This window comes from Leucoraja erinacea, chromosome 12 (assembly GCF_028641065.1).
Source record: "Leucoraja erinacea ecotype New England chromosome 12, Leri_hhj_1, whole genome shotgun sequence".
Classification (NCBI taxonomy): Eukaryota; Metazoa; Chordata; class Chondrichthyes; order Rajiformes; family Rajidae; genus Leucoraja; species Leucoraja erinaceus.
Genome location: NC_073388.1, coordinates 16,889,527 through 16,915,104, shown reverse-complemented (window position 1 = coordinate 16,915,104; position 25,578 = coordinate 16,889,527). Strand labels below are relative to the sequence as shown.

The following is a 25,578-nucleotide window of genomic DNA, read 5'->3' as shown; positions in this document are numbered from 1 at the left end:
TGTGCAAAGCGATCGCCAAGCCTGTGCTTGGTCTCACCGAGGTTGATCATACTCTGAATAATCCAACCACATTTTTGTTTGGAAGTGGAAAGAAATAATAGAAATTGCATTCATTGCAACGTGTAAAAAGAGTTGAGATACTAGATTATAATTTTGCTGCATGTCATTGTGGTATAATATCATGTCTTGATTGGTGAATATGTTTAGTTTGTGAGACTTTATTTGAAGCAGAAATAACATGTGAATGCTTCATTGAGCATAATTCCGACTGGTAATTACGCACTTCGAGCACATTATCGCACGCGTCATGCAAGCCGTCTTAAATGACCACCTAAACTGTGATTTGGCAACCTAAAAAGCTGCTTCGGTTGCCCGACTGGAAACAGAGAAAAAAAAGTTAAGTGAGAGCCCTGTATATACTTTTAATTCGATATTCACCTCCCCTCTCACACCAGTTCCTATTTCACCTGACCTTACTCTCTTATACCGTCTTGAACTTACCATCCCTGAACGTTCTATTCTGACAGATAGCAAAAAAACAAAAACATAACCACTCTGGTTTTGACCTACAAGTAGATTTTCTTTTAAGGATACTGTCTTCTTTGCTCTTTTCAGGTGCATTATCCATTCCAGGGAGAGCAGCTGCTACACGCCGGAAAAGCTGGAAGATAAGAATCAGAACAATTAGATCATGATCAACAGAAGTCAAACCTGTTTTTGGAATGCACAAGCAGTGTTTACAACCTACACTTGTCATAACCTGTCATAATTTTGCCTTAAAATTTATTCCATTAACAAGCTTGCACGGATTGAAGGGGAAATGAGGAGATAGGAAAGAGGATGGCGTGCAGAAAAAGACCACGTATGGAACTTTGAAGAATAGGATTTGATGTTTGAACTCATCTTTCAATTGACTAAACCATCAAAGCTACATGTAACTTAATTGATCAAGTGATAACTAGGAAAGCAATTAACTTTTGAAAGAAGTTGGAGATCAGTGGAAAATAAAATTGCAAATGCAGGAAGAACTCAGCCAGTTATGCAGTACCCATGGGAATAAAAGCTGTTAACATTTCAGGCCAAGAGCCCTTTTTGAGAACTGGGGAAGAATGGAAGGCTCTGGTTTTTATTTATTTATCATTATTATCGTTATTTATCTCTCTTTATTTATTTATTTATTTATCCATCCATTTATCTATTTATTTATTTTTTTATTTTTTAATATATATTTTTTTATTTTTTTTAAAAGAGCCGAGGTACCAGGAAGGATCCGTCCCAAAAACATTTTTTTTTTCCTTTTTACAGATACTGTTAGACTGGCTGTGTAGCATTTTTGTTTCAGATCAAGTCTGAAACAAGCGTTTGGTTCTTTTAACTGAAACAAATATATTGTATCTAAAAATTAGATCTGTTGCTACTTTACACAAGACATGAAACATTGTTGCAGGTTGAGATATATACAAGTCAATTCTTAATTATTTATCGTGTTTAAGAAGGAACTGTAGATGCTGGAAAATCGAAGGTACACAAAAAAGCTGGAGAAACTCACTGGGTGCAGCAGCATCTATGGAGCGAAGGAAATAGGCAATGTTTCGGGCCGAAACACTTCTTCAGTCTGAAGAAGGGTTTCGGCCCGAAACGTTGCCCATTTTTTTTGTGTACCTTAATTATTTATCAATGAGTTCAACATTATGTTCTTTATTGTAACTATTGTAACTAGTTTATTATTCCAGTTGAATATCCTGCTGATCAGATCTGATCATTCTTCCATCGGAAAATATTTTATGAACTATACAAAATGAGCTTATGCTAACGGTACATGGATATCAGCTAACATGCAGGTATGAAGGGAGCTGGTGGGCGGACATACAAGAGCCACGACGGAAGAGGATAGGAGCAGGCAACATGAGATGGGAGCAGAGCAAAATGAGACATGTGCATACATACAATCAATAAGAGCCAAGGGGAAAAAAAAAAAGGTAATCCAAACAAGCTGGAAAACCATGGGAATTTGGTCTCTGGGCAATAAGCAATTCTACTACTTTTTTTCTTTAAAATGGTTGATTTTATTTCGGGGAACTATTACAGCTCAAGTTTATTGAGCAATAATAAGACCACCCTTTGAGCAGATCATTCTTAAACTTGTAATTTATTCATAATATCAATGCAAAATTTGGATAAATTAATAGAATCGTGAACAGTTTTAGTCTGAGGTTGCAAAATGTGGCACACCTGAACTGCACTCTTGGGATATACATTTTAGAGGAAAAGTACAATTCAGCCAATAGCCATTTACAAAAATATTTTTCATATTAAAGCAATATTTGGATAGATTAATTTCAGAGATCAGCTCCGCCTATTTCACAAAAAATAGTTTGTAAATTCAGACAGTCAAGTCAAGTGAGTTCCCAGATTCTTGCAGCTGTTTGGTACAGTTAAATTCTAAATTCCCTGGACATACCTGCTTGACATTATATCCTGCTTTAGCACTGGTTTCAATGTACATAACGTTCACCTCCCTGGCTTTCCTCTCACCTTCTTCCATCGAAACCTGCCTACAACAATGTTAATGCAACAAAATATTAGCAATCTTATTGAAAGCAGGAGCTGCAGCATAGTAACATTTTTCTTTAGAAATATTAAAAGGAACAAAAATCATCCCTTACCTATTTGCGCAAGACATCAGGACTGATAAACAGTTACTATTCTCCTGCAATGTACTCTGATTTAAAAGACTGTTGGCGAAATTGATTCTACTAATTTCAACACAATGAGTTTTGATGTTGCACAATATAGCGCATTTAGTGCTTCTAATCAAGGATCAAATTATAGTATACGATTTAGTTGATCGTAAATTAATCTGCAGTAATATGAAATAAATCTCTTTCAATATCAGGGAATTGGAAGTTAATTAGCAATATCTATAACATTTGCATAAACAGTAAATATATTTATAATTTAATTTCCGAAGAGCATGAAATCACAATCTGCAAGACAATAGCTCATCATTGCTTAACATGCAAGCTCACTTTCTAATCCTTGTATCTGATTGTGCTGTTAAATATGGATTGCAGAGTCACTATTGTCTCATGTCAGTATTTTTCGAATACCTTAGAACACAAGATTTTCCAATAATCCTGGAGCCTCATCCTCAAGAATATGATATTTTATTAAATTGGTCTGTGCTCACACTTCATCAGGCATATGGATCAAGTTGTACCTAACTACAAATCCAGCCTGCAGCCATCATGAATCACTGTCAACTTTTATTAAAACATGAAAATACTAAATATCACACAGAAGGTGGGTTCACAATTTTGGATCAGGTTCCACTTAAGTCTGCCTCTGAGGATGCTATTTTGAAGATCTGAAGTTTGACAAATAGTACATCAAAACGTACATTTTACAAATATCAAGGTGTAGATTTGATGAGAAAAATACCTATAACTAAATTACCAAGCTTAATAGTAGGATTATTAAAAATATTTTAAAAAACAGCTCATTTTAAATAATCTCATAATTATCAATTAAAGAGTGGAGCATGCGAAATCAATATCAAAAGCACATCCAATAATCCTAAAGGTTGTTACCTTTTATCTGCCAGATCGGTTTTATTCCCAACTAACATAATGATGACATCGCTTCCTCTTTCTATCCGTACATCATCAATCCATTTTGAAGTCTGTTGGAATGAGTTCAGATCTAGAGGTTGGAGGGGAAAATGAAAAGAAAGACAATTAAGAATATATCAATGCAACCACGTCATGATAAGTGTTACCACTGGATGTTAGCATCTGTGGTTCTTTCTGAAACATTTTGTCTAATCCACTGCAAAATCTCCTCACGGTATGCCTACTTTGAAGAAGTTCTCCTCTCTCCAAATCAGTCTGAAGAAGGTCTCGACCCGAAACGTCACCTATGCCTCACCCGCTGAGTTTCTCCAGTATTTTTGTCTACCTTTGCTTAATGTGGGATTCATTTCCATTATACCCATGCAAGGTGTTCATTCTCCTCCAAAATGAATAAAACTAATGTATACAAAATGAAAGATTTTATGAAAAGCTCATTCCCCAATGATCAGAAGCAAGCAGATATTAAATCATATACAGAAATAAACTTCTTGGATCAGCTGTTAAAGAAGGAACTGCAGATGCTGGAAAATCGAAGGTAGACAAAAATACTGGAGAATCGCAACAGGTGAGGCAGCATGTATGGTGACAAATATGCTGGAGAAATCCATAGATGCTGAGTTTCTCCAGTATTTTTGTCTACCTTGTTGGATCAGCTACCATTTTAAACAGGCTGCTGTTTTGAGAAAAAGTTTGAAGAATTTTTTATTGTTCTACATACCAAGTGTGAAAAACATTGAATATTGATACCGATGAAGGCAATACACACAATAATAAATGGTTTCAAAAGCCAATATGGTATGTTCTTGAATGAGATGAAGTTCAGGGTAAAATATTAAGATTGCCAAAAAACAAACAAAAAAAAAAACAAAAAAAAGGCTCGCTGGCTGCAATGTGATTCATTTGCTGGTTAATTTGTTAATTTGTATACAAGATGATATTCATGAAGTGCAAGATAACGTGGTTTAGGCCCAGGTACACAATGGACCAAAAATTTGTAAATGGAAAATGAATTAACAATCCGATCATACAAACTCCATTGTATTTTTGTGAAGCTTACTTTTAAACACTGGCATTCTTTGGATTAGAAAAGGCTCAATATGATTAATTCTTGGAAAAACACGAGCACTGCGAAGGCTGCAGTTACAATTGCATCATCGCCTTTGGGGTTCAGAGGAACGTGCACACAAACGTTCTACATTATTTGAAGTAATTGCATTACTATCATATGGGGGGAGTATACTGTGGTGCCACTAGCTATTTATTATGACTATTAGTGGAGCACAAGGACATTAACCACACTCTATGACACAAGGTTATTAATAAGCACACCAGCTGTGTGATAAACAGAAGAATGTCATGCACAAGAACATAGTGGAGTAATGGAAAGAATTAGCAGGAACTTGCACTCACTTGTAATATCATAGACTACAACAGCAATAGTGGAGTCACGGATGTAGCTGGGAATCAGGCTGCGGAATCGCTCCTGGCCGGCTGTATCCCATAGCTGCAGTCGAACCTGCAGAGACCAGGTCCAGGACAGCAAAGACAGAGAAAAGGCAAGGGGAAAACGACAGGATCAAGGACCAATCTCATTCACCACAGTAGAACGCCACCCACTAGTAGGTAAGAGCTCAACTCTCATTTCAGAATAAGAGTCTCCACTATTGTGTTTCATGATAATTGGATTTAGTTGCAAAATAAAGCAGTTAGAAAGATTGAAAAGCTCAACCACAAGCATTATATATCAATCTCATCTGAGGCCTGCACAATGAAATGTGCTGTACCCCATAACAATGCCATGCTTTTTGCAAAATCACTGATAACTTTTCTGATGCATAGAGAATTGACTTATCGGGTGCCAAATTATTAAGAATTACATTTTGTATGGATCATTGTGAAAATGTAAAACACTAAATTTGCTTTGTAAATTGAACTTGAAATCGCCTGCAATTTATACAAATATTTTGAATGTTCAGGCATAGTAACAGTTACAAGCTAGCTCAACACCCAATACAAATTCTGAAGACTCCGATACAGCTTCCTTTGAACCTCTCAACTGTATAAGTGCTTTGCATCTCCTTAGCACATGTCTATTTTAAACAGTTCACCTGATAAGATCACATTCCCATCAATTTGTCTTGTGGATGACTTAAACTGGTTATCTTTTCATAAAATGCAACTTCTAATGTAATGACCCTTACACAGCTGTTTCATTTGACAGCACAAATGAGTCCATCAAATATTCAATCTTTTCTATCACAGGCCTCAGAAAGATTGCCGAGTTAAGACAATCTGAATGCAATTATCAGAGCAAGACAAAGATGAAAAATAGCAGTTCTCAAACAAAGCAGCTCCATCAATGTGATTCAGGGTATGCAGGTGGTAGAGCCATTTCTCTTTAGCAACTGGTAAGTATTGTTTAAGAGATATACACCTGGCAATACCTGAATATTGTACAGCTAGATCCATAAACACACAAACTTTCAATTTCAGGATAACCAAATCATCAGTGGTTAGCTATTGCAAAAGAGCCATCACATAACAGAGCAAGTTCCCTTAGTTACTGCAGTAGGTATCACAGTTGTACAGTGGTTATAGTCAGTTGTATAGAAGCGAGTGAAAGCAATAATTCTACATCTAATCTGACCGTAAAAAAGTTAGTGTTTAAAAAATATATTGCAGAGGAGTAGAAAGCTTTCAAGGGCTGCCTGATGCTGTTAATGAAAGCAAAAAAGGAAAATCTCAGGATGTTTTACCCTTCACTTCAGGTCAATAAATTTTGTTTGGTACATTGCATGAATATCTAGTCCCAGAGCAAGGTATTTTATTGAAGGTGATGGTTCAAATCCCCTTAAACAGAGCAAGTCTTTTTGGGGAAAAGTGCGTTAATTGCCAGATAGTCCACAAATTGTTTATATTGTACTGGAATCAATGCGCACATACTGAATACCTACTTGTAATATCAAACACTACAACAGCAGCAGCCGAATCACGGATGTAGCTGGGAATGAGGCTGCGGAATCGTTCCTGGCCTGCAGTGTCCCACAGCTGGAGTCTGATCTGGGGTGGAGGAGCAAAGGGGAAAAACCAAATGGAAAAACAACATAGGAAAAATACACTAAACGATAAAATAAACAAAATAAAGAATGCAGGGAACCTATAAAGCTGAAAAGCAGATTGATGTCTTTCAAAACAATCAGAAACCTCAAGCACGGTATTAATCCCAGATTCAGATATGTATGAAACCTTTTAGATAATATACCGTATTTCCCGGCAATGAAGACGCTATTTTTTACCCTAAAATACGACCAAACAATTTACCTGTGTCTTGGAGATCAAAGGTTAGATTGTTAGCCAAGAAAGATAGACTTTGGCCAAATCGCTTTTAAACATGGGGACACACACAATGAGGCCTAACACAGGGGTCAGCAACCTACGGCCCAGATCCAGCCGTAACCCAAACTCATTAGGCCCGCAGGCAAAATTTTTTTCAATTTGTTTTCGCGACCCGGGAACTGCAGCCAGACCTGGGGCAAGCGAGCCGACCTGAGAACTGCGCTACAGCCAGACCCGAGGCACGCAGGCAACCTGGGAACTGCAGCCAGCTGGGGCAACAGACCTGGGAACTGCGCTACAGCCAGACCTGGGGCACGCAGGCGACCTGCGAACTGCAGCCAGACCTGGGGCAAGCGAGTCGACCTGGGCGCAACAGCCAGACCTGGGGCAAGCGAGCCAACCTGGGTGCTACTGCCAGACCTGCCAGCTTTTTTTTCCAAAATTTAGCAACTCAAAATGGGGGTTTGTGTCTTCATTGCTGGGAAATACGGTATATTAAATCAAAGCCCTGTACTTAGTCATCTCATTAATGTACTGAAACAGAATTAGGACCCAATCTGCCACATATACTCAATGAGCCCCTTATAACCTTGTGATTTTATTCTTCATTGTTTTATATGTGATTTCTTCATATCTTCTTATGGCAATTCACGCAGAGGTGCTGGTCCACAGATGCCAACCACTCTGATAATTCACCCTAATAGACACTCATGGCATAATGCTAGATAGTAAACGCTGACATGTTATTCAACTACTAAGTTATCACAGTTGAGGCCAAATCACTTGGTCAAAAGCTGGAATCACTAGATAATAACCAGGATAAGTTCCTTAACTGATTTTAGCTAGTCTCTGAAAATAGTTGTATGGTACTTTCGAAGACTTCTGCTTTTCCCCACAAATACACCTCAGGCCAATAAAGCTGAATTCACTTTTTGTCATGAATAAGCTGAAAATCAGCTTTTACCTCTATCTTTCCTTGGATACATTTTAAGTTCTCTAAACTGATACCAGAAATTTAGATGGATCGAGACTTTTGCAAACGCTCTGTAGCACTTCGTATTCCTTACTATCCATGCATTGGCTGACAACATAATAAAGATACAGTGCTAATTATCTTTTTAGGCATGCCTCAGACTGGAAATGTGATGCAAGAAGTTGTACTGTATTCCATCATACATTATTCCAAAAACTGGTGACGAGGTAATTTTAAACAATATTGTTGCTAGGCTCCTGTTCGTGCAAATGCAGCAAGCTCGTTTACAGGACTTGTATTATGATGCATGACTAGATGGCCATCTGAAAGGCCGATCATACTTATCTATAATCTGCAGCATGCAACAGTGACATAAAGGAAAAAAATAATTACACTTGAACGAATGCAGAAAAGATTCAAAAGTATGTTGCCTGGAATAGAGCATTTCAGCTACAAGGCGTGGTTTGTTTCCCTTGGAACAAAGGTGGTAGGAGGAAAATAAAGTTACGAGGGGAAAATAGTGAGACGCTATTCTCTTTAGCGGGGTTATGTATCAGCAGAGCGCACAAGGTAAGGAGGTAGGGGATTTTTTAGGGGATTTGAGGAACATTCTTCACCCAACATTTAGTTGAAATTTCAGACACAACACCCGATAAACAGGCTGTAGAAGACCAAGGACAGCACTAGAAAACAGTGTTAACACAGACAGGTATGTAATGGCCAGCAAGGACACATAAAGCGGAAGGGCCCGTTTCCTTGCTGTATGGCTCTTGACAAATTGTGGTTTTGATGAGGAGGCAGAAGAGGTTTGCTTAGATTATTTGGGTTTCTACCGCTATATTAATAGCAAAAGGATAACGAGGGATAAAATTGGTCCATTAGAGAGTCAGAGTGGACAACTATCTGCAGAGCCAAAAGAGATGGGGGAGATATTGAACAGTTTCTTTTCTTCGGTATTCACCAAGGAGAAGGATATTGAATTATGTGAGGTAAGGGAAACAAGTAGAGTAGCTATGGAAACTATGAGGATCAAAGAAGAGGAAGTACTGACACTTTTGAGAAATATAAAAGTGGATAAGTCTCCAGGTCCGGACAGGATATTCCCTAGGACATTGAGGGAAGTTAGTGTAGAAATAGCAGGGGCTATGGCAGAAATATTTCAAATGTCATTAGAAACGGGAATAGTGCCGGAGGATTGGCGTACTGCGCATGGTGTTCCATTGTTTAAAAAGGGGTCTAAGAGTAAACCTAGCAATTATAGACCTGTTAGTTTGACGTCAGTGGTGGGCAAATTAATGGAAAGAATACTTAGAGATATATATATAAGCATCTGGATAAACGGGGTCTGATTAGGAACAGTCAACATGGATTTGTGCCTGGAAGGTCTTGGTTAACTAATCTTCTTGAATTTTTTGAAGATGTTACACGGGAAATTGATGAGGGTAACGCAGTGGATGTTGTGTATATGGACTTCAGTAAGGCCTTTGACAAGGTTCCTCATGGAAGGTTGGTTAAGAAGGTTCAATGGTTGGGTATTAATGGTGGAGTAGCAAGATGGATTCAACAGTGGCTGAATGGGAGATGCCAGAGAGTAATGGTGGATGGTTGTTTGTCAGGTTGGAGGCCAGTGACGAGTGGGGTGCCACAGGGATCTGTGTTGGGTCCACTGTTGTTTGTCATGTACATCAATGATCTGGATGATGGTGTGGTAAATTGGATTAGTAAGTATGCAGATGATATTAAGATAGGTGGGGTTGCGGGTAATGAAGTAGAGTTTCAAAGTCTACAGAGAGATTTATGCCAGTTGGAAGAGTGGGCTGAAAGATGGCAGATGGAGTTTAATGCTGATAAGTGTGAGGTGCTACATCTTGGCAGGACAAATCAAAATAGGACGTACATGGTAAATGGTAGGGAATTGAAGAATGTAGGTGAACAGAGGGATCTGGGAATAACTGTGCACAGTTCCCTGAAAGTGGAATCTCATGTAGATAGGGTGGTAAAGAAAGCTTTTGGTGTGCTGGCCTTTATAAATCAGAGCATTGAGTATAGAAGTTGGGATGTAATGTTAAAATTGTACAAGGCATTGGTGAGGCCAATTCTGGAGTATGGTGTACAATTTTGGTCGCCTAATTATAGGAAGGATGTCAACAAAATAGAGAGAGTACAGAGGAGATTTACTAGAATGGTGCCTGGGTTTCAGCAACTAAGTTACAGAGAAAGGTTGAACAAGTTAGGGCTTTATTCTTTGGAGCGCAGAAGGTTAAGGGGGGACTTGATAGAGGTTTTTAAAATGATGAGAGGGATAGACAGAGTTGACGTGGAAAAGCTTTTCCCACTGAGAGTAGGGAAGATTCAAACAAGGGGACATGACATGAGAATTAAGGGACTGAAGTTTAGGGGTAACATGAGGGGGAACTTCTTTACTCAGAGAGTGGTAGCTGTGTGGAATGAGCTTCCAGTGAAGGTGGTGGAGGCAGGTTCGTTTTTATCATTTAAAAATAAATTGGATAGTTTTATGGATGGGAAGGGAATGGAGGGTTATGGTCTGAGCGCAGGTATATGGGACTAGGGGAATTTGTGTTCGGCACGGACTAGAGGTCGAGATGGCCAGTTTCCGTGCTGTAATTGTTATATGGTTATATGGTTTGGCTTTGAAGAGTTGGAGATCGAAGGGAGTCCTGATGCAAGTATATAAAATTATCAAGAAGCATAGGTAGGATAGCCAAAACCTTATTCTACCAGGGTAGAAATGTCAAAGACAGAGAGGGCATAGTTTTAAAGATTAGATAGAGAAAGGAGACGTGCAGGAGAATTAAAAAAAAAAGATTATTATACACAAGAGTGGTGGGTGCCTTGAACATGCTGCCAGGAATGGTGCTTAAGAGACTTTTAGATGGGCACATGGATATGCAAGTAATGGAGAGATATAGATCACATGTAGTCTATGGAGATCAGTTTAACTTGGTACAGAAATGGTGGACCAATGGGCTCTGTTCCTGTGTTGTATGTTCTATGTATTTAAGGAATCACATTAATTTACAAGATAGGATGCCCAATTTCAGCATGGTGAGCGGGTTCCCTCTCAAAGATAAACACAAAAAGCTGGAGTAACTTAGCTGCCCAGGCAGCATCTCTAGAGAAAAGTAGGTGACGTTTCGGGTTGAAACACTTCTTCAGTCTCGACCCGAAACGTCACCTATTCCTTTTCTCCAGAGATGCTGCAGACCCGCTGAGTTACTCCAGCTTTTTGTGTCTATCTTCAGTTTAAACTAACATCTGCAGTTCCTTCCTACAGGAACTAACTTTTATATCCAGAGAGTTATGAATCTGTGGAATTCTCTGCCACAGAAGATCTGGAGGCCAATTCACTGGATGTTTTCAAGAGAGTTAGATTTAGCTCTTCAGGCTAACAGAATCAAGGGATTATGGGGAAAAAGCAGGAACAGGGTACTGATTTTGGATGTTCAGTCATGATCATATTGAATGGCGGTGCCGGCTCGAAGGGCCGAATAGCCTACTCCTGCACCTATTTTCTATGATTCTATGTTTACACATTCCCTCTCAAAATGTTTATTGATACTGTAAATCCGTTCAATTGAATTTTGTACAATTTGTTAAAAGGTTTTATTATGAGCTTCTGGATTATCAGTTTGCAAGGTAGTTTGTCTTTATAGAAGGCACTTTGCAAGTTCAGTTACTAAACTACTAATGAAGTATAGGGGATCATGTAACCTGCATGCAACAAATGCTGCACTGAAGGAACGGGATAAATTTCAACACTGACGGGAAAGAAAGTGGATGAAAGCACAATAAAAGGCATCAGCAGAAATTAAGAATTGATTGGCTACATAAAATTAATCAAGGAAAAGTAGAACCTCAAGAGAGACCATAACCTTCACTAAGCAAGTAGAGAAGGAAACCAAATTTAACCCTGCCATATTTAATCAGAATTACATAGCAGCCTACAAGTAGTGAATGAGAAGTAAAGAGTAGAATACAATTATTGAACAGGAAGCTATCAATCCCTTAACATCATTGTGGAACAATTTATTTAGTCCAAATCCCCCATTTTTCCCCACAGCTCATCAAATTATTTTTCTTAATAAACTGTTTCCTTTTGGAGTATCCAGAGAATAATTCCCATTGCTTTGTTAAAGGCAGAGTTAAGGGCCTGTCCCACTGTATGAGATAATTCAAGAGCTCTACCGAGTTTAAAAACCCCCCCAAAAAAACAAAAAACAAACTCATGGTGAGCACGTAGAATGTACGTAGTGGCTACGTCGGAGCTCGGGACGATTCTTAGTGGCTCGTAATGAGGAAATATATTTTAAAATTGTTCAAATGATAAGTTCTTAAGGAACTTGTGTTAAGTTGCAAGAGAAGGGTTTGGAGTTGGGGCTTTCAGAAATACATGCCTCCACAAAGAAATAAAGAACAAAGAACACACACATGAGAACAGATGGCTTATCATAACATGGAAAGGGTGATCTGGATAGGCATATCTATTCTTTATTGCTTTGGAGCAACAATCATGTTGTGAGAAGGTGTAGTTGGTTTAGGTTGGTGTTTATAATAGATTGTTAATGGGGTCTTTCTCCATGACATGGGCACCATCCTTCTTCCTTTGTGACACATCTCAGAGCTTGGGTGTAGCATTAAGGCGATTTATGATTGTCTATGTTGGATTGTAGGCACCAAGGGTAGATACTAGTCTGTGAGATGGTTTGTGCTGTTTAGATGTGTTTATGTTGGGATAAAAGATAAGGCATAGATGATGGTTGTGTGACCTTTGTATAAGGATAATTTCTTATGTGTATAAAAAACTGAGAAAGTAACTCTGTTTTAATCTAAGCCAAACGATTGGGGTCTGCATATAGTAATCTTCCATTTGCTGTGTGGAATGCTATTAGTGGGGGGGTCGTAAAGAGACCTTACATTCCTTTCCTCCACTGATAGTAGGAGGTTGTAATTCAGAATGAAACTAGACCCGAGCTTGGAAGGAGGAATTATAATTTATCAAGTGTGACAAGTATATGGCCTTTGTGAGCTTGGAGGTGGGAATTGTGTGATTAGAACTTTGTCTTTACCACTTTGTAAGAATGGGGTAAAACTCATCTTTAATCTTTGTAATCCATAAGTAACTGTATTTTAACTAAGTGGTTGTAAGGAAATTAATTGTGAAGTGTATTGTGTTTAATTACGATTGTAAGTATTAGACTTTGTTTAAATCGGAAGTTTTAGAAATAACTTTCTTTTCCAAAAGTGAAAATATGTTTTGTATGTATGTGTTGTGTGATTGCTATATTATGTGTATATTCTGAGAAGTATTCTGTGAGAATTAGTTTTATATCTGTGGTTTTACTTTAATGAAATAAAGTGATTTTGAGCAAAGAGGTTGAAGAAACCACAGAGGGGATGAAGGTTGTAAAGGGGCTGGAAAAGGGAAAATCATGTGACTATACGTGTTGTCAATCAATGGAAAGGATTTAGTTGATTGGTTAATGCAAATAAGTTAAATGTATGGTAAACCATAATGATTGGTTAATAGTTTGCCACTCCTTTTGTACTATCCTTGTCTTTTACCTATATAATGTGTTACATTTATGCCAAAGTTGTAGTTCTTTCAACCTGCCCCAGAGTTTCTAACTCTGTGTTGGAAGGTTTAAAGAATTATCCAGCGCTGTCAGAATAAAGAATCGATTCCAGCAACAAGGGTTTGAATCAAGTTTTCTTGAATTAGACTGGCAAAAATAACTCATTTTAACATTAACACTAACGGCAGGTACTCGGGAAACGCGGTAAGCTTGTAAAGATTTTTCAACATGTTGAAAAATGTCCACGAGAGCCCCGAGTACCTACGAGCGGTTATTACTGTAATTCTCTGAGTTCGAATCAGGGGAAACTCGGGAGAACTCCTGAATTAGCTGATACAGTGGGACAGGCCCTTAATGAATCTTCTTCATACTTTCCTAATGCCTCTCACCAACGTTTTAAAATTTTCAAACCAGCTTGTAATTCTAGCTTTCTTCTAAATACCCTTTCCAGTAATCTCCCCATGACCTTATATCTTCTTTACATGTGAGGACCAGAATTACATATGTTTCATTTGTGCTCCAAATACAGTATTATAGTGTTCAACATTTAGACTATGTCTGCCTATGAAGCCCAGGACCCTCATGTTCACTCTACATACTCTGCCACATGCCAAGAGCCAGATTCATGAGCTCCTGCATCTATCTATCTATACAACTAAAAGTCTCATCTTGACCACTTCCTGTCTGCGCTGTATATTGATTTTAGAAAAAACGCTACCATATCTCGCAATGATTTTTGGCCATCTTACTCGCAGTCCTCCTCCGCTGAGGCAGCCCCAAGGAATTTACCGACCAATGAAAAAAAAGTTATGAGTGTTTAAAAAAAATCTTGAGATCAGCTGATTGGTCCACTCGCCTGTCAATCACCACGATGAAGGTAACGTCCCTTCCGTGGGGAGGGGAAAGAAGTACTATAAAATCCCGGATGCCTGGATTCGAGTCTGTCACTGGAAGATCACGAAGGAGAGTCCACAACTGTGATTCTAAGCTGTGAATCAACTGAGCTGTGAGTCTGCAATGTACTTGCAATAAATGATTTGTTAGCCCTTAATGACAATGCAATAAGTTGTTTGGCAATTTGGTGACCTGCACTCTGCTTGAAATGGAATTTCAAGGAATAGCCGTGAGTGAACTGCCAGCCCACCAGCCCCGAGTGACTGATCTGTCAGCCCACCAGCCCCGATCTGCCAGCCCACCAGCCCCGAGCTGCCAGCCCACCAGCCCCGAGCTGCCAGCCCACCAGCTCTGAGTGACTGAGCTGCCAGCCTACCAGGCCCGAGTGACTGAGCTGCCAGCCCAAGAATCCATTCGGCCCACAATGTCCATACTAGCCCTCTGGAAACCAGTCCCTTCAGCCCACAACACCCATACTAGCGCTCCAGAAAGCCCCACCCCCCCCCCCCCCCCCCCCCCCCACCGGCCACCAATATTGGAATTGGTGGAGAGGTGGAATATTGCGTTGGGGGACCAGCCCTCCTGTGTGAACATGGGACCCAACGGGTCCCATTTGGTCTAGTATCATTTAAAAGCATGCAAATACTTTTCTCATTTTCCCCCAACAAAATGCATTACAGGTGCACAACCTTTTATCCGAAGATCCAAATAACGAAAACCTCCGAATAGCGGACATTTTTTCAGTCCTTGAAGAAAGATCCTTGAAAACGTTCACCGAGGGCGGCCCGCAGAGGTGACAGCAGAACCTCTGGTCGGTCCTCGAAGAAAGGGGAACTAAATCCCCATTCATAAAAGAGAAGGTGAGGGTATATTGCGCGGGAGGGTTAATAATTGACAATCTGCTGCTACCTGCCCGCTGAGTTAAAAACTTCCCATGGTAGACATGATACACAGTGTGTCGTGAGTCTTGCGTGGGAACTTTTTAAACTCAGCGTGCAGGCAGCAGTAGATTGTCGCTCCCTTCAGTTTCACCCCACCTACACCCCTCTGCTTCCCGGCCATGTGTGTGACCCCTTCCCTCCCCTCTCCAGCTCCCCGCGCATTGCACCGGCGCGGGGGCTTTGCACTGTCTTCACGTTGGAGCCAGTGCCAGTCACCGGAGACGTCAGGACCAACGGGACACCGACCCCCAGGCCCACTGCAAGCACGGAGATCCCAGACACCCACAGTCAGCAGCAGCCCAGCCCCGTTCCAATTCCAGAGGAACACGCTCTCCGCTGTCCCCGTAGGGACAGAAGCTGATGGCTCGGGCTGTGACGTCTCCGGCCACCCCCCTGTACAGGAGCTGAGACTGGGAACTGTGGGGTTGTTTGCAGTTGCAGAGGGAGGGGGCAAGGGCGGTACAGTTCCCGGTCTCAGCTCCATTCCAGGTGGGGGGGGTGACCGGAGACGTCAGGACCAACGGGACACCGACTGCAAGCACGGAGATCCTGGAGACTCACAGCCAGCAGCAACTCTAGCCCAGCCCCGCTCCAACTCCAAAGGAACCCGGGTTGCGGATGAGGGGCCGCAGCTCGGGCTGTGGGCGAACTGCCACTTGTCGCTGTAGCGGCGCATCGGGCAGCGGGTTCCTGTTGGTCCTGACGTCTCCAGCCACCCCCCTGGACAGGAGCTGAGCGACGTCAGGACCACCAGAAGCCGCTCCCCGATGCGCCGCTACATCGACAAGTGGCAGTTCGCCCACAGCCCGAGCTGCGCCCCCTCATCGGGACACCGACCTCCAGGCCCACTGCAAGCACGGAGATCCCAGAGACTCACAGCCAGCAACAACTCTAGCCCAGCCCCGCTCCAACTCCAGAGGAACCCGGGTTGCGGATGAGGGGGCGCAGCTCGGGCTGTGGGCGAACTGCCACTTGTCGCCGTAGCGGCCCATCGGGGAGCGGATTCCTCTGGAGTTGGAGGGACAGGGAGACACAGCGGCTTTTGAGAATGGTGGGCAATCACTTCCAAAGTTCTGCCCACACAGTCAGTACACCTCTCCTACACTTGTCTCCCACACTAAGATCATCTAGCAGAGAATGATCCCAGTCTAACCCTCCCTATTCTCTCCTATTCTGCAAGAAAAAACTACATTGAAGAATCAAACTCGCGATCGAGTAACTGCCAGGATCGAGGCGCAAACTCGCGACCTTGCGGATACGAGCCGAGCACTCTACCACTGAGCCAGCCGTTAAAATCTACGCTAAAAATCTTCCATTCCGAAAGCCGAAAAATTCTGAATTACGAAAAGTGTCTGGTCCCAAGGCTTTCGGATAAAAGGTTGTGCACCTGTATACATTAAACGTTATACTTAGTCTGTTATTTTTCCGCACATTTTTCCAGCCAATGTATTCTTATATTCTTTTACTATTCCAGGTTGACTGCAAATTCTGAAATTATATGTTGTGCATTAATTTCCAATTAGAAATCTCCAATGAAATCATGCTTGACTAATCTTCTGCAATGTTTTGAGGATGCAACTAGGAAAATGGACAAGCGAGAGCCAGTGGATGTAGTGTAGCTGGACTTTCAGAAAGCATTTGATAAGGTCCCACATAGGAGATTAGTGGACAAAATTAGAGCACATGGTATTGGGGGTAGGGTACTGACATGGATAGGAAATTAATTGGCAGACAGGAAACAAAGAGTAGGGATTAGCGGGTCCCTTTCAGAATGGCAGGCAGTGACTAATGGGGTACCGCAAGGCTCGGTGCTGGGATCGCAGCTATTTACTATATACATTAATGATTTAGCTGAAGTGATTAAAAGTAACATTTGCAAACTTGCAGAAGACACAAAGCTGGGTGGCAGTGTGAACTGTGAGGAGGATGCTATGAGGATGCAGAATGACTTGGACAGGTTGGGTGAGTGCGCAGGTGCAGTTTAATGTGGATAACTGTGAAGTTATCCACTTTGGTGGCAAAATCAGGAAGACAGATTATTATCCGAATGGTTTCAAGTTGGGAAAAGGGGAAGTACAACAAAATCTGGGGTCCTTGTCAGTCACTGAAAGCATGCAGGTACACCAGGCAGTGAAGGAAGTTGGCTTTCATAACAAGATGATACGAGTGTCGGAGCAAAAAGATCCTTCTGGAGTTGTACAGGGCCCGTGTGAGACCACACCTGGAGTATTGTGTGCAGTTTTGGGTCTCCAACTTTGAGGAAGGACATTCTTACTATTGAGGGAGTACAGCGTAGGTTCACGTGGTTAATTCCCAGGACGGCGGGACTGTCATATGTTGATAGAATGGAGCGGCTGGGCTTGCATACTCTGAAATTTTGAAGAATGAGAGGGGATTTTATTGAAACATTTAACATTGTTAAGGGTTAGGACACGCTAGAGGCAGGAAACATGTTCCCGATGTTGGGGGAGTCCAGAACCAGGGGCCACAGTTTAAGAATAAGGAGTAAGCCATTTAGAACGGAGACAATGAAACACTTTTCTTCACAGAGAGTGGTGACAATAGACAATAGGTGCAGAAGTAGGCCATTTGGCCCTTCGAGCCAGCACGACCATTCAATGTGATCATGGCTGATCATCCCCAATCAGTACCCCGTTCCTGCCTTCTCCCCATATCCCCCGATTCCGCTATTTTTAAGAGCCCTATCCAGCTCTCTCTTTAAACCATCCAGAGAACTTGCCTCCACCGCCCTCTGAGGCAGATAATTCCAGACTCACCACTCACACAACTGATTGGGGATGATCAGCCATGACCACATTGAATGAATGGCGGTGCTGGCTCGAGGGCCGAATGGCCTACTCCTGCATCTATTGTCTATTGACATTAATAGACAATAGGAGGAGTAGGCCATTCGGCCCATCGAGCCAGCACCGCATTCTGCTTTTAGCTTGAGCCAATGTTAATTATGCTTACGATGACCCTTCAAATTAAATGGCCTTAAGTTTTACTAATCCATTTTCTGGTGACACTTTTGATAAATGCCTTTTGAAAATCCACATGATTGACATCTATATATTGTCATCTATTGCAGGTTGTGCTTACATTTCAACCACCTTCTGTCAGCTCCGCGCATTGGAATATATAATAAAGTTATCTAGCATGTCAATTTTCACTCCTTTGTCACTTCCACTGTAATTGGATTAAAAGATGGCAGTAAATGTTTCTGGGTGTTTCCGTAAATACAGCAGTCAGTAGTGAAACTGTAGGTCGCCAAATGTCCAGGTTATTTTCCTGTTTTTTTTTTTAAAGGTAATATTCCCATTGTTTCATATCCTGTATTTTATGCAGTATAGATAATGGTGTAAAACCGAAATAATGAGATGAAGCGAAGATAAATAAATCTGCTTTGACAAAGAAAACTCAGTTGTGTCCCTGTGTTTACTTGCCTTTTGCAGTGACATTTTTCAAGCTGGATTTCATCAAATGCTTAGGCTAGTTTATACCAGAAAGATTACATTAATTTTGCAATTATATAACAGAATAAAAGCCAAATTCTGATTATGCTTATGATTTTTATCATTTATCACCCAGTGAGATGGTTTTCTGATGCCCCAAGTTGTTGCAGTACAGTGCAAGTCCATTTCTTCAGGTGTGAAATGTGAGTAAAAAGTAGAGTAGCCACATTTTATATTTATTGTTTCTTTTCTGTTGTTTCTACTTTGTTTAAGCTTTCCATGGAAATACATAATGACGAATAGAGCTTAAATGTCTCATTTTGGAGTCCCTCCTATTGTCTGACATCATTAAAGCTATAACTTTTTTATTGCACTCGTCTCAAATTATTTTGAATGAAAACTATGCGACTGTAATGACGCTGACGTGAACTGTGAGCTATGAAATCAAGAGGGACAGTGTCCCAGTGGTTATACTGTGGTTACGCTGTGCTCTGCATAACACTGTGGTCACTGTTTTATGCTTGTTCTCACTGGTAAGTCTTTTTTTGTTGTTGCACTTTTTGTTATTTTTTTCGTAAATGTTGCTTGCTCACTATAGTATTGAATTGATTAAATTTGTTTAAATTCCGTAAATCTTTCATTGCTTGTTACTATGTGGCTGTAATGTGTGTGCACTGCAGTGAAGGGAATCGAAGAAAATAATTTGGTCCCAGATAACGCAGTGTCTCATGAAAAGTATGCTCCTGTCCACACAGATGCACTTGTTTCTGGCCAAATTTCTAGTAAATTAACATCAAATTCGATGTAAGGCTATATATACTTTCTCATTTATGCATATATTTAAAAGAAATTGTAAAAAACTTTATTCTCTCGTTTTTTTATCTTCAAATTTTGAAAGTATTCAACGTTGGTTGATTTTGATCACAAATTAGCTCAAAAGGTTCATAGGTAGACCTATTTTTAATGCTGTGGTATATCATTATGATTTAATAACTTTCAAATTTGGCCACCCACATCACAGGTTGGTACCCTTATTTACAGAAACACCCTTCTGCAAATTCCCAATCCTACCTCCTTCAGCTGCCTAGCATGCATCCCACTCAGATCAATTGACTTATTTAAGCAAAGTCAACATTATGAGTGTCTTTATTGATCTTCACCTCATTTGTTACTCGCGTTTCTATATCCCGGTCCTTGTTAAAGATTCAATAAGTATACCAATCATTGTCACATGGAGTTGCTGTTTAGGATGGAGTGTCAGGATGCAACAAAGTTGATTAAAAACATTAATTCAGCCCCGAGCATTACTGGGATATGAAGATTTCTGCCCCTATAAATCCAGAAAGTCACCATGACCCAAGTGGCAGTTATCCCAGGATTCTAATAGCCAGAAGGCTAAAGTCCTGACAAATAACAAACTCATTCAATAAAGTGATGAGATAAAAGATGCAGCAAATTAGGTCTTAATTGTGATGACAGGCCAATTATTGGGAATAAAATTTATTCCATTGCCACAGTTCTATATTTCCATTGCTAATTCACACTCATGTCAAGAGAACTTTAGCAGTGGGGTCTTACTGATTAACATCTAATTGCTAAAAAGAATGGTCATCATGGATCAGTAAAATGAAAGCTGTGTTTGATTAACTGAACATATATTTTTTCTTTGTGGAAATCAGTGAATAGATAAATGGAACATGGATATTGGATTTTCAGAAGTCGTTTAATGTGCTGGCATGGCACCTCATGAAAGTGAAATTTAAGTTAAAGGATATTCGAAGGAATTACATGGGAACAAAGGCATACTAGTTTAAACAAATATGCTATAGACTGAAAGATTGGGGTGATTCCTTAGGATTTCTGCTGGGAACTCACTTATTCACTAAAACAAGCTGACAATGTTAGTGATGAAACAATGGTCTACAAACGGTACTTTTCTTTTTCTTTACTGTGCCAGGTATAAGTTAGATTCATTTTTAGCCAAGGTGTTTTTAAATTTTGAAATGCAAGCTTAACTGGACATTCTGTGGACTCCAGCACATTAATCTTTCGTTTATCCAAAGCTAAAAACTAAATAATCAATTTTTTTTGGTATATGATGGTCAGTTTGTACCTTAATATTGTTGATAATTTAGATCCCATTTTGCTGCACATTGTAACTTTTACACAGCATTGTTGGATAATAAGATCAACTTAAAACACACCATCGCTTAATCAATCAATTTCAACTGTACAAAAGGACTTCTCAGTCTCTCACTGAGATGTCCACTGTGGTCTCATTCCTGACTGATAAATGTTAAACATGACCTGGCAAGAAAGTAATGAATAGTTTCAGCAGAGATTCAACCCTCGAAAGATGTCATTTGCGTTTTCCAACATTTACAAGGAATAAAACTATTCCTTGTAAACTACTATGAATAATTTTAATATCTCTTCTCTATACTGGTTAACAGCTGCAGATGACCGTGGAAGGTGGTACAGAGACTTAAGTTTTCAATTTTAACCCTGTATTTCAGAACAAGATCTGATCACTATTATTTTTTTTTTAATCAAATGAAATGCAGATGGTGTTTTCTACAACTGGGTTAGACATATATGCACCATGTAATGGGGCATTGACTAATGGATCAATTTAAATGAACTGATTCTGTGGTGGTAGAGAGGAAAATACGAAACCAGCTGAAGCCCATCCTCTTATTACTAGAAACTTACTTGTGCTGGAAATTAAATTTCAATATTAGGTGAAGACAGAATGTGATTTCTATCATGAGCGAATAGGAATTCACCATTTAGGTTCAGACATGAAATATGACAAATTGTACAAGTTTGAATAAGATCACACACCAATGTGAGGAGGAAGATGCAAGGACATCGTGGAAAATTAGCAATCTAATAATTTCAGCACTACAACACTGTTAAATAGACTTAAGCATGTGGACTTTTCATGCGAGGATCTCATAGTAAATAATTAACCAATTCATATAGTATTTATTGGTTATCAATCAGCAAAGGCACCTTACTTTCATTGAACATTAGCTCATATTAGCTGTAAAGATCTTAATTAAAAAAAAATACAGATAAGTCAGCACACCTTTGCAGAATAATAAAACGTTATTTCTTCAGTGTACAATTTTTTCTGTGATTGACAAGTTTGTTTCATTTTACTTTTTATTCCGTTGATTGATAGATGTTCTTCAGCATGGCAAATGAACAACCTCCACAGAGCAACCAATACCCTTCAACCAAACTTCAGCAAGAATAAAATGTATATATATATATGAAATTAAGGCAATTGTTTGAGACAGGAAATTCTTATTGGATGTAAATGAAATGATACTCACCGTCCGATCTTCCAAATACATAGTTTTCGACAAAAAATCAATTCCAATTGTTGCCTGGGAAGAAATATCAGAGCAGAAATATCAAAGGCGCCGATCACAAGATAAGAGGTCATAAATTTACGCGGCTTGAGAACAAGACGAAGCAAGTAAACTCATCTTTTATTGAGAGAGGCTTAATCCAACCTATCCTATTTTATCTATGAATGCCCAGCAGAAGCATTTCCAATTCATGAGCAACTGAAAACAGAGATGTGACTAAAACATTCTTATGAAGCACTTACAGGCCAACAATGAGCATATTAGAATATCAAGAATTAGGCATATACAGCAGCTAATTTTAATCAAAAATAAATGGATTATTAAAGAGTCCCCAACAACAAATCTGACCCCCCCCCCAAACAATTTAACCATGGCGGAGATTGCTTCCTAATAATAAATCAAGGAACCTGTCTGATGAAATTTACAAAGTGTTCAAGAAGGAACTGCAGATGCTGGAAAATCGAAGGTACACAAAAATGCTGGAGAAACTCAACGGGTGCAGCAGCATCTATGGGGCGAAGGAAATAGGTAACGTTTCAGGCCGAAACCCTTCTTCAGGACTGATAGGGGGTGGCGGGGAGAAGGAAGGAAAAAGGAGGAGGAGCCCGAGGGCTGGGGGATGGGAGGAGACAGCCCGAGGGCTGAGGAAGGGGAGGAGACAGCAAGGGCTAACAAAATTGGGAGAATTCAATGTTCATGCCCGCAGGATGCAGACTCCCCAAGCGGAATATGTGGTGCTGTTCCTCCAATTTCCAGTGTTGCTCACTCTGGCAATGGAGGAGACCCAGGACAGAGAGGCCGGATTGGGAATGGGAGGGGAAGTTGAAGTGCTGAGCCACCGGGAGGTCAGGTAGGTTCTTGCGGACCGAGCGGAGGTGTTCGGCGAAACGATCCCCCAACCTCCGCTTAGTGTCACCGATATAGATTAGTAGATCGATTAGTAGATCTTAGTCTCACCGATGTAGATCGGTGAGACTAAGCGGATGTTGGGCGATCGTTTCGCCGAACACCGCCGCTTTAACATCGATTTTATATTTTGGATTCTAGCATCTTAAAGGTTCTTCAAGATATCCTGAACTAATCACCTACACTACCCAGAAGTACAAGAAAAATCCATTTAAAACAGTGCTTGCAACACCGGAGACCCAGGTTCGATCCTGACGACAGGTGCTGTCTATACAGAATTTGTACGTTCTACCCGTGACCTGTGTGGGTTTTTCTCCGAGATCTTCGGTTTCCTCCCACACTCCAAAGAAGTACAGGTATGTAGGTAAATTGGCTTGGTAAATGTAAAAATTGTCCCTAGTATGTGTGGAATAGTGTTAATGTGCGGAGATCGCTTTTCGGCATGGAACCGGTAGGTCGAAGAGTCTGTTTCCATACTGTGTTTCTAAAGTAAACTGAACATATACTAAACTGATTTGGACATGTCTTTTCCTCCATCAAATCTCCTCTTGATTCTTTTGTAACTAACCTACACTGGGGTAACTTGTAGTTGCCAGCTACCTATCGGTACAGCTGTGAAATGTGGGAGGAAGTTCGAACATCCAAGGGAAATCCATGCAATCATAGCAGAATGTGTGAAGTTCACTCAGTCTGCATCAAGGTCAGGATCAAACTCTGGTACTCAATCAACTAGAGGTAATTCTTCATGTTTCTTTCTTCACTTGTCTTTATAAGCAAACTGAACAGATTCTTGATAGAAATTAAACATTAAATGCTCGTAAATGGAAGCAAAAATATGCTGAATAAAGATTGAACTGTCAACGTGCCTAGGAATACAATTCATGCAAGAGTTGCATTAGAAATCCTTCCCCCCCCCCTCTTTCCCCCCCCGAATATTACTAATAGGGGCCACCATGTAAGCAGTTGAGCATTACAACATATGGCACCCTGACATCAAAAGATTATTTATAGTCGCTGTATGACTGTCCCACTAACCTGGTAAGTATTGTCAAAACTGTCATACATAAACCTGGTTATCAGCGATGTCTTTCCAACTGCAACACAAACAAAATTTCATGAATTAGGAACCATACTTTTGTAGATAAAGCAAAATAATTCATAGTGAAATATCAAGCAAACTTAAGAGAAACAAATGCAGCCATTTCCCTATATACATAAACACGCACACACATTTGCTCTACAATGCCATTTTATTGAACTGTAGCACACCATTCTCTATCCACAACAAAGGGCTACAACAAAATATCCATAACCTATTTTAGCTTTTATGATTTCTGAAGTTTTGCTTTTAAATATATTGTACAGAAACATACCATTTTCATAAATGGAAAATGACTTTACCAGAACAATTTAAGTATAAGTGGAAAGGACAAAGACATTAGCAGTTGCAAAGGCAAAAGTTCTTTTGAATACTTTTAAGAAACATAAAATCAGTGAAAAATGTAAAGGCCGTTGAAAGATTACAATGTGAATTTATGTGGACTCCTTAAGTATTTCAGTTATCTTATATATCTATCTATATCTATCTATTAATATATAAAACTCAAATCCATCCGACGTCCGCCTGCAGTACGGATCCCTTCCTGCCTTTTGATTCGTTGACAGCTGCTCCTTCCTATCAGCTTCCAACACACTTCGAAACAAAGTTGCAAGACAGGAACACTGAACTTTTCACTGCTGCAGCAGGCAGGGGAGGTGCCATTGAGGGAGGCAGGGGAGTGCTGGAAACTTACATTTGGGAACGGGCTCAGTTCCATTGGAGGAGACGGGTGCATGGTGGAATATTGGGTTGAGGGATCACCCCAACGGGTCTGCACTTGGTCTAGTATATATATAAAACTCTCGCCCCATCCGACCGCCTGCCGTCCGGAGCCCTTCCTGCCTTTCGATTCGTTCCCGCCGTGCGATGTCACAATGCCCAATGCTCGCGGACGTCCAATCGCGATGCCCGACGCTCGCAGACGTCTAATCGGAATGGATCCATTTGCATGTACGGCTTCCGGCCGCGTTTCTTCCTTTGATTCACTGCGACTCCGAAACCGGACGCAGAATCGCCGACATCTTTTCCATTTCGGTAGAGATTTCGCTTTTCTCATTACATTTCGTCATGTTTAAGTACACGTTTTTAATCAAATCCTTCACCCCCCCCCCCCCCCCCCCCCCCACCTCAATATTTCAAAAATAAACTGGCTTCTCACCCATAGAAGCAGCACCAGCCCCAGCCCCTGGTGAACGTTCCATCGTGTGATGTCACAATGCCCGATGCTCACAGATGTCCAATCGGAATTGATTCATTTACATATGCCTTTGCAGGAGCCCAGCCCATGGTGAACGTTCCATCGTGTGATGTCACAATGCCCAATGCTCAAATACATTGTTGCCATAGAGAACGCTCAGCGATTATTCG

At 40.5% G+C, this 25,578-nt stretch overlaps 1 protein-coding gene across 2 annotated transcripts in view; it reads right to left on the bottom strand.

Moving 5' to 3' along the window:
• Window positions 1–25,578, bottom strand: part of rab41 (RAB41, member RAS oncogene family) — a 38,360-nt gene that overhangs the window by 2,476 nt on the left and 10,306 nt on the right. The window contains exons 2-7 of one of the 2 annotated variants that reach the window (XM_055643652.1): window positions 24,147–24,205; window positions 22,167–22,220; window positions 6,587–6,692; window positions 3,591–3,702; window positions 2,462–2,555; window positions 595–661 (exon numbers count right to left, since the gene is read on the bottom strand). In XM_055643652.1, the coding sequence (XP_055499627.1) occupies window positions 595–661; window positions 2,462–2,555; window positions 3,591–3,702; window positions 6,587–6,692; window positions 22,167–22,220; window positions 24,147–24,205 (492 nt within the window). Of the gene's footprint in view, window positions 1–594; window positions 662–2,461; window positions 2,556–3,590; window positions 3,703–5,042; window positions 5,149–6,586; window positions 6,693–22,166; window positions 22,221–24,146; window positions 24,206–25,578 lie in introns of both variants that reach the window. The other variant, XM_055643653.1, reaches the window with a different exon arrangement.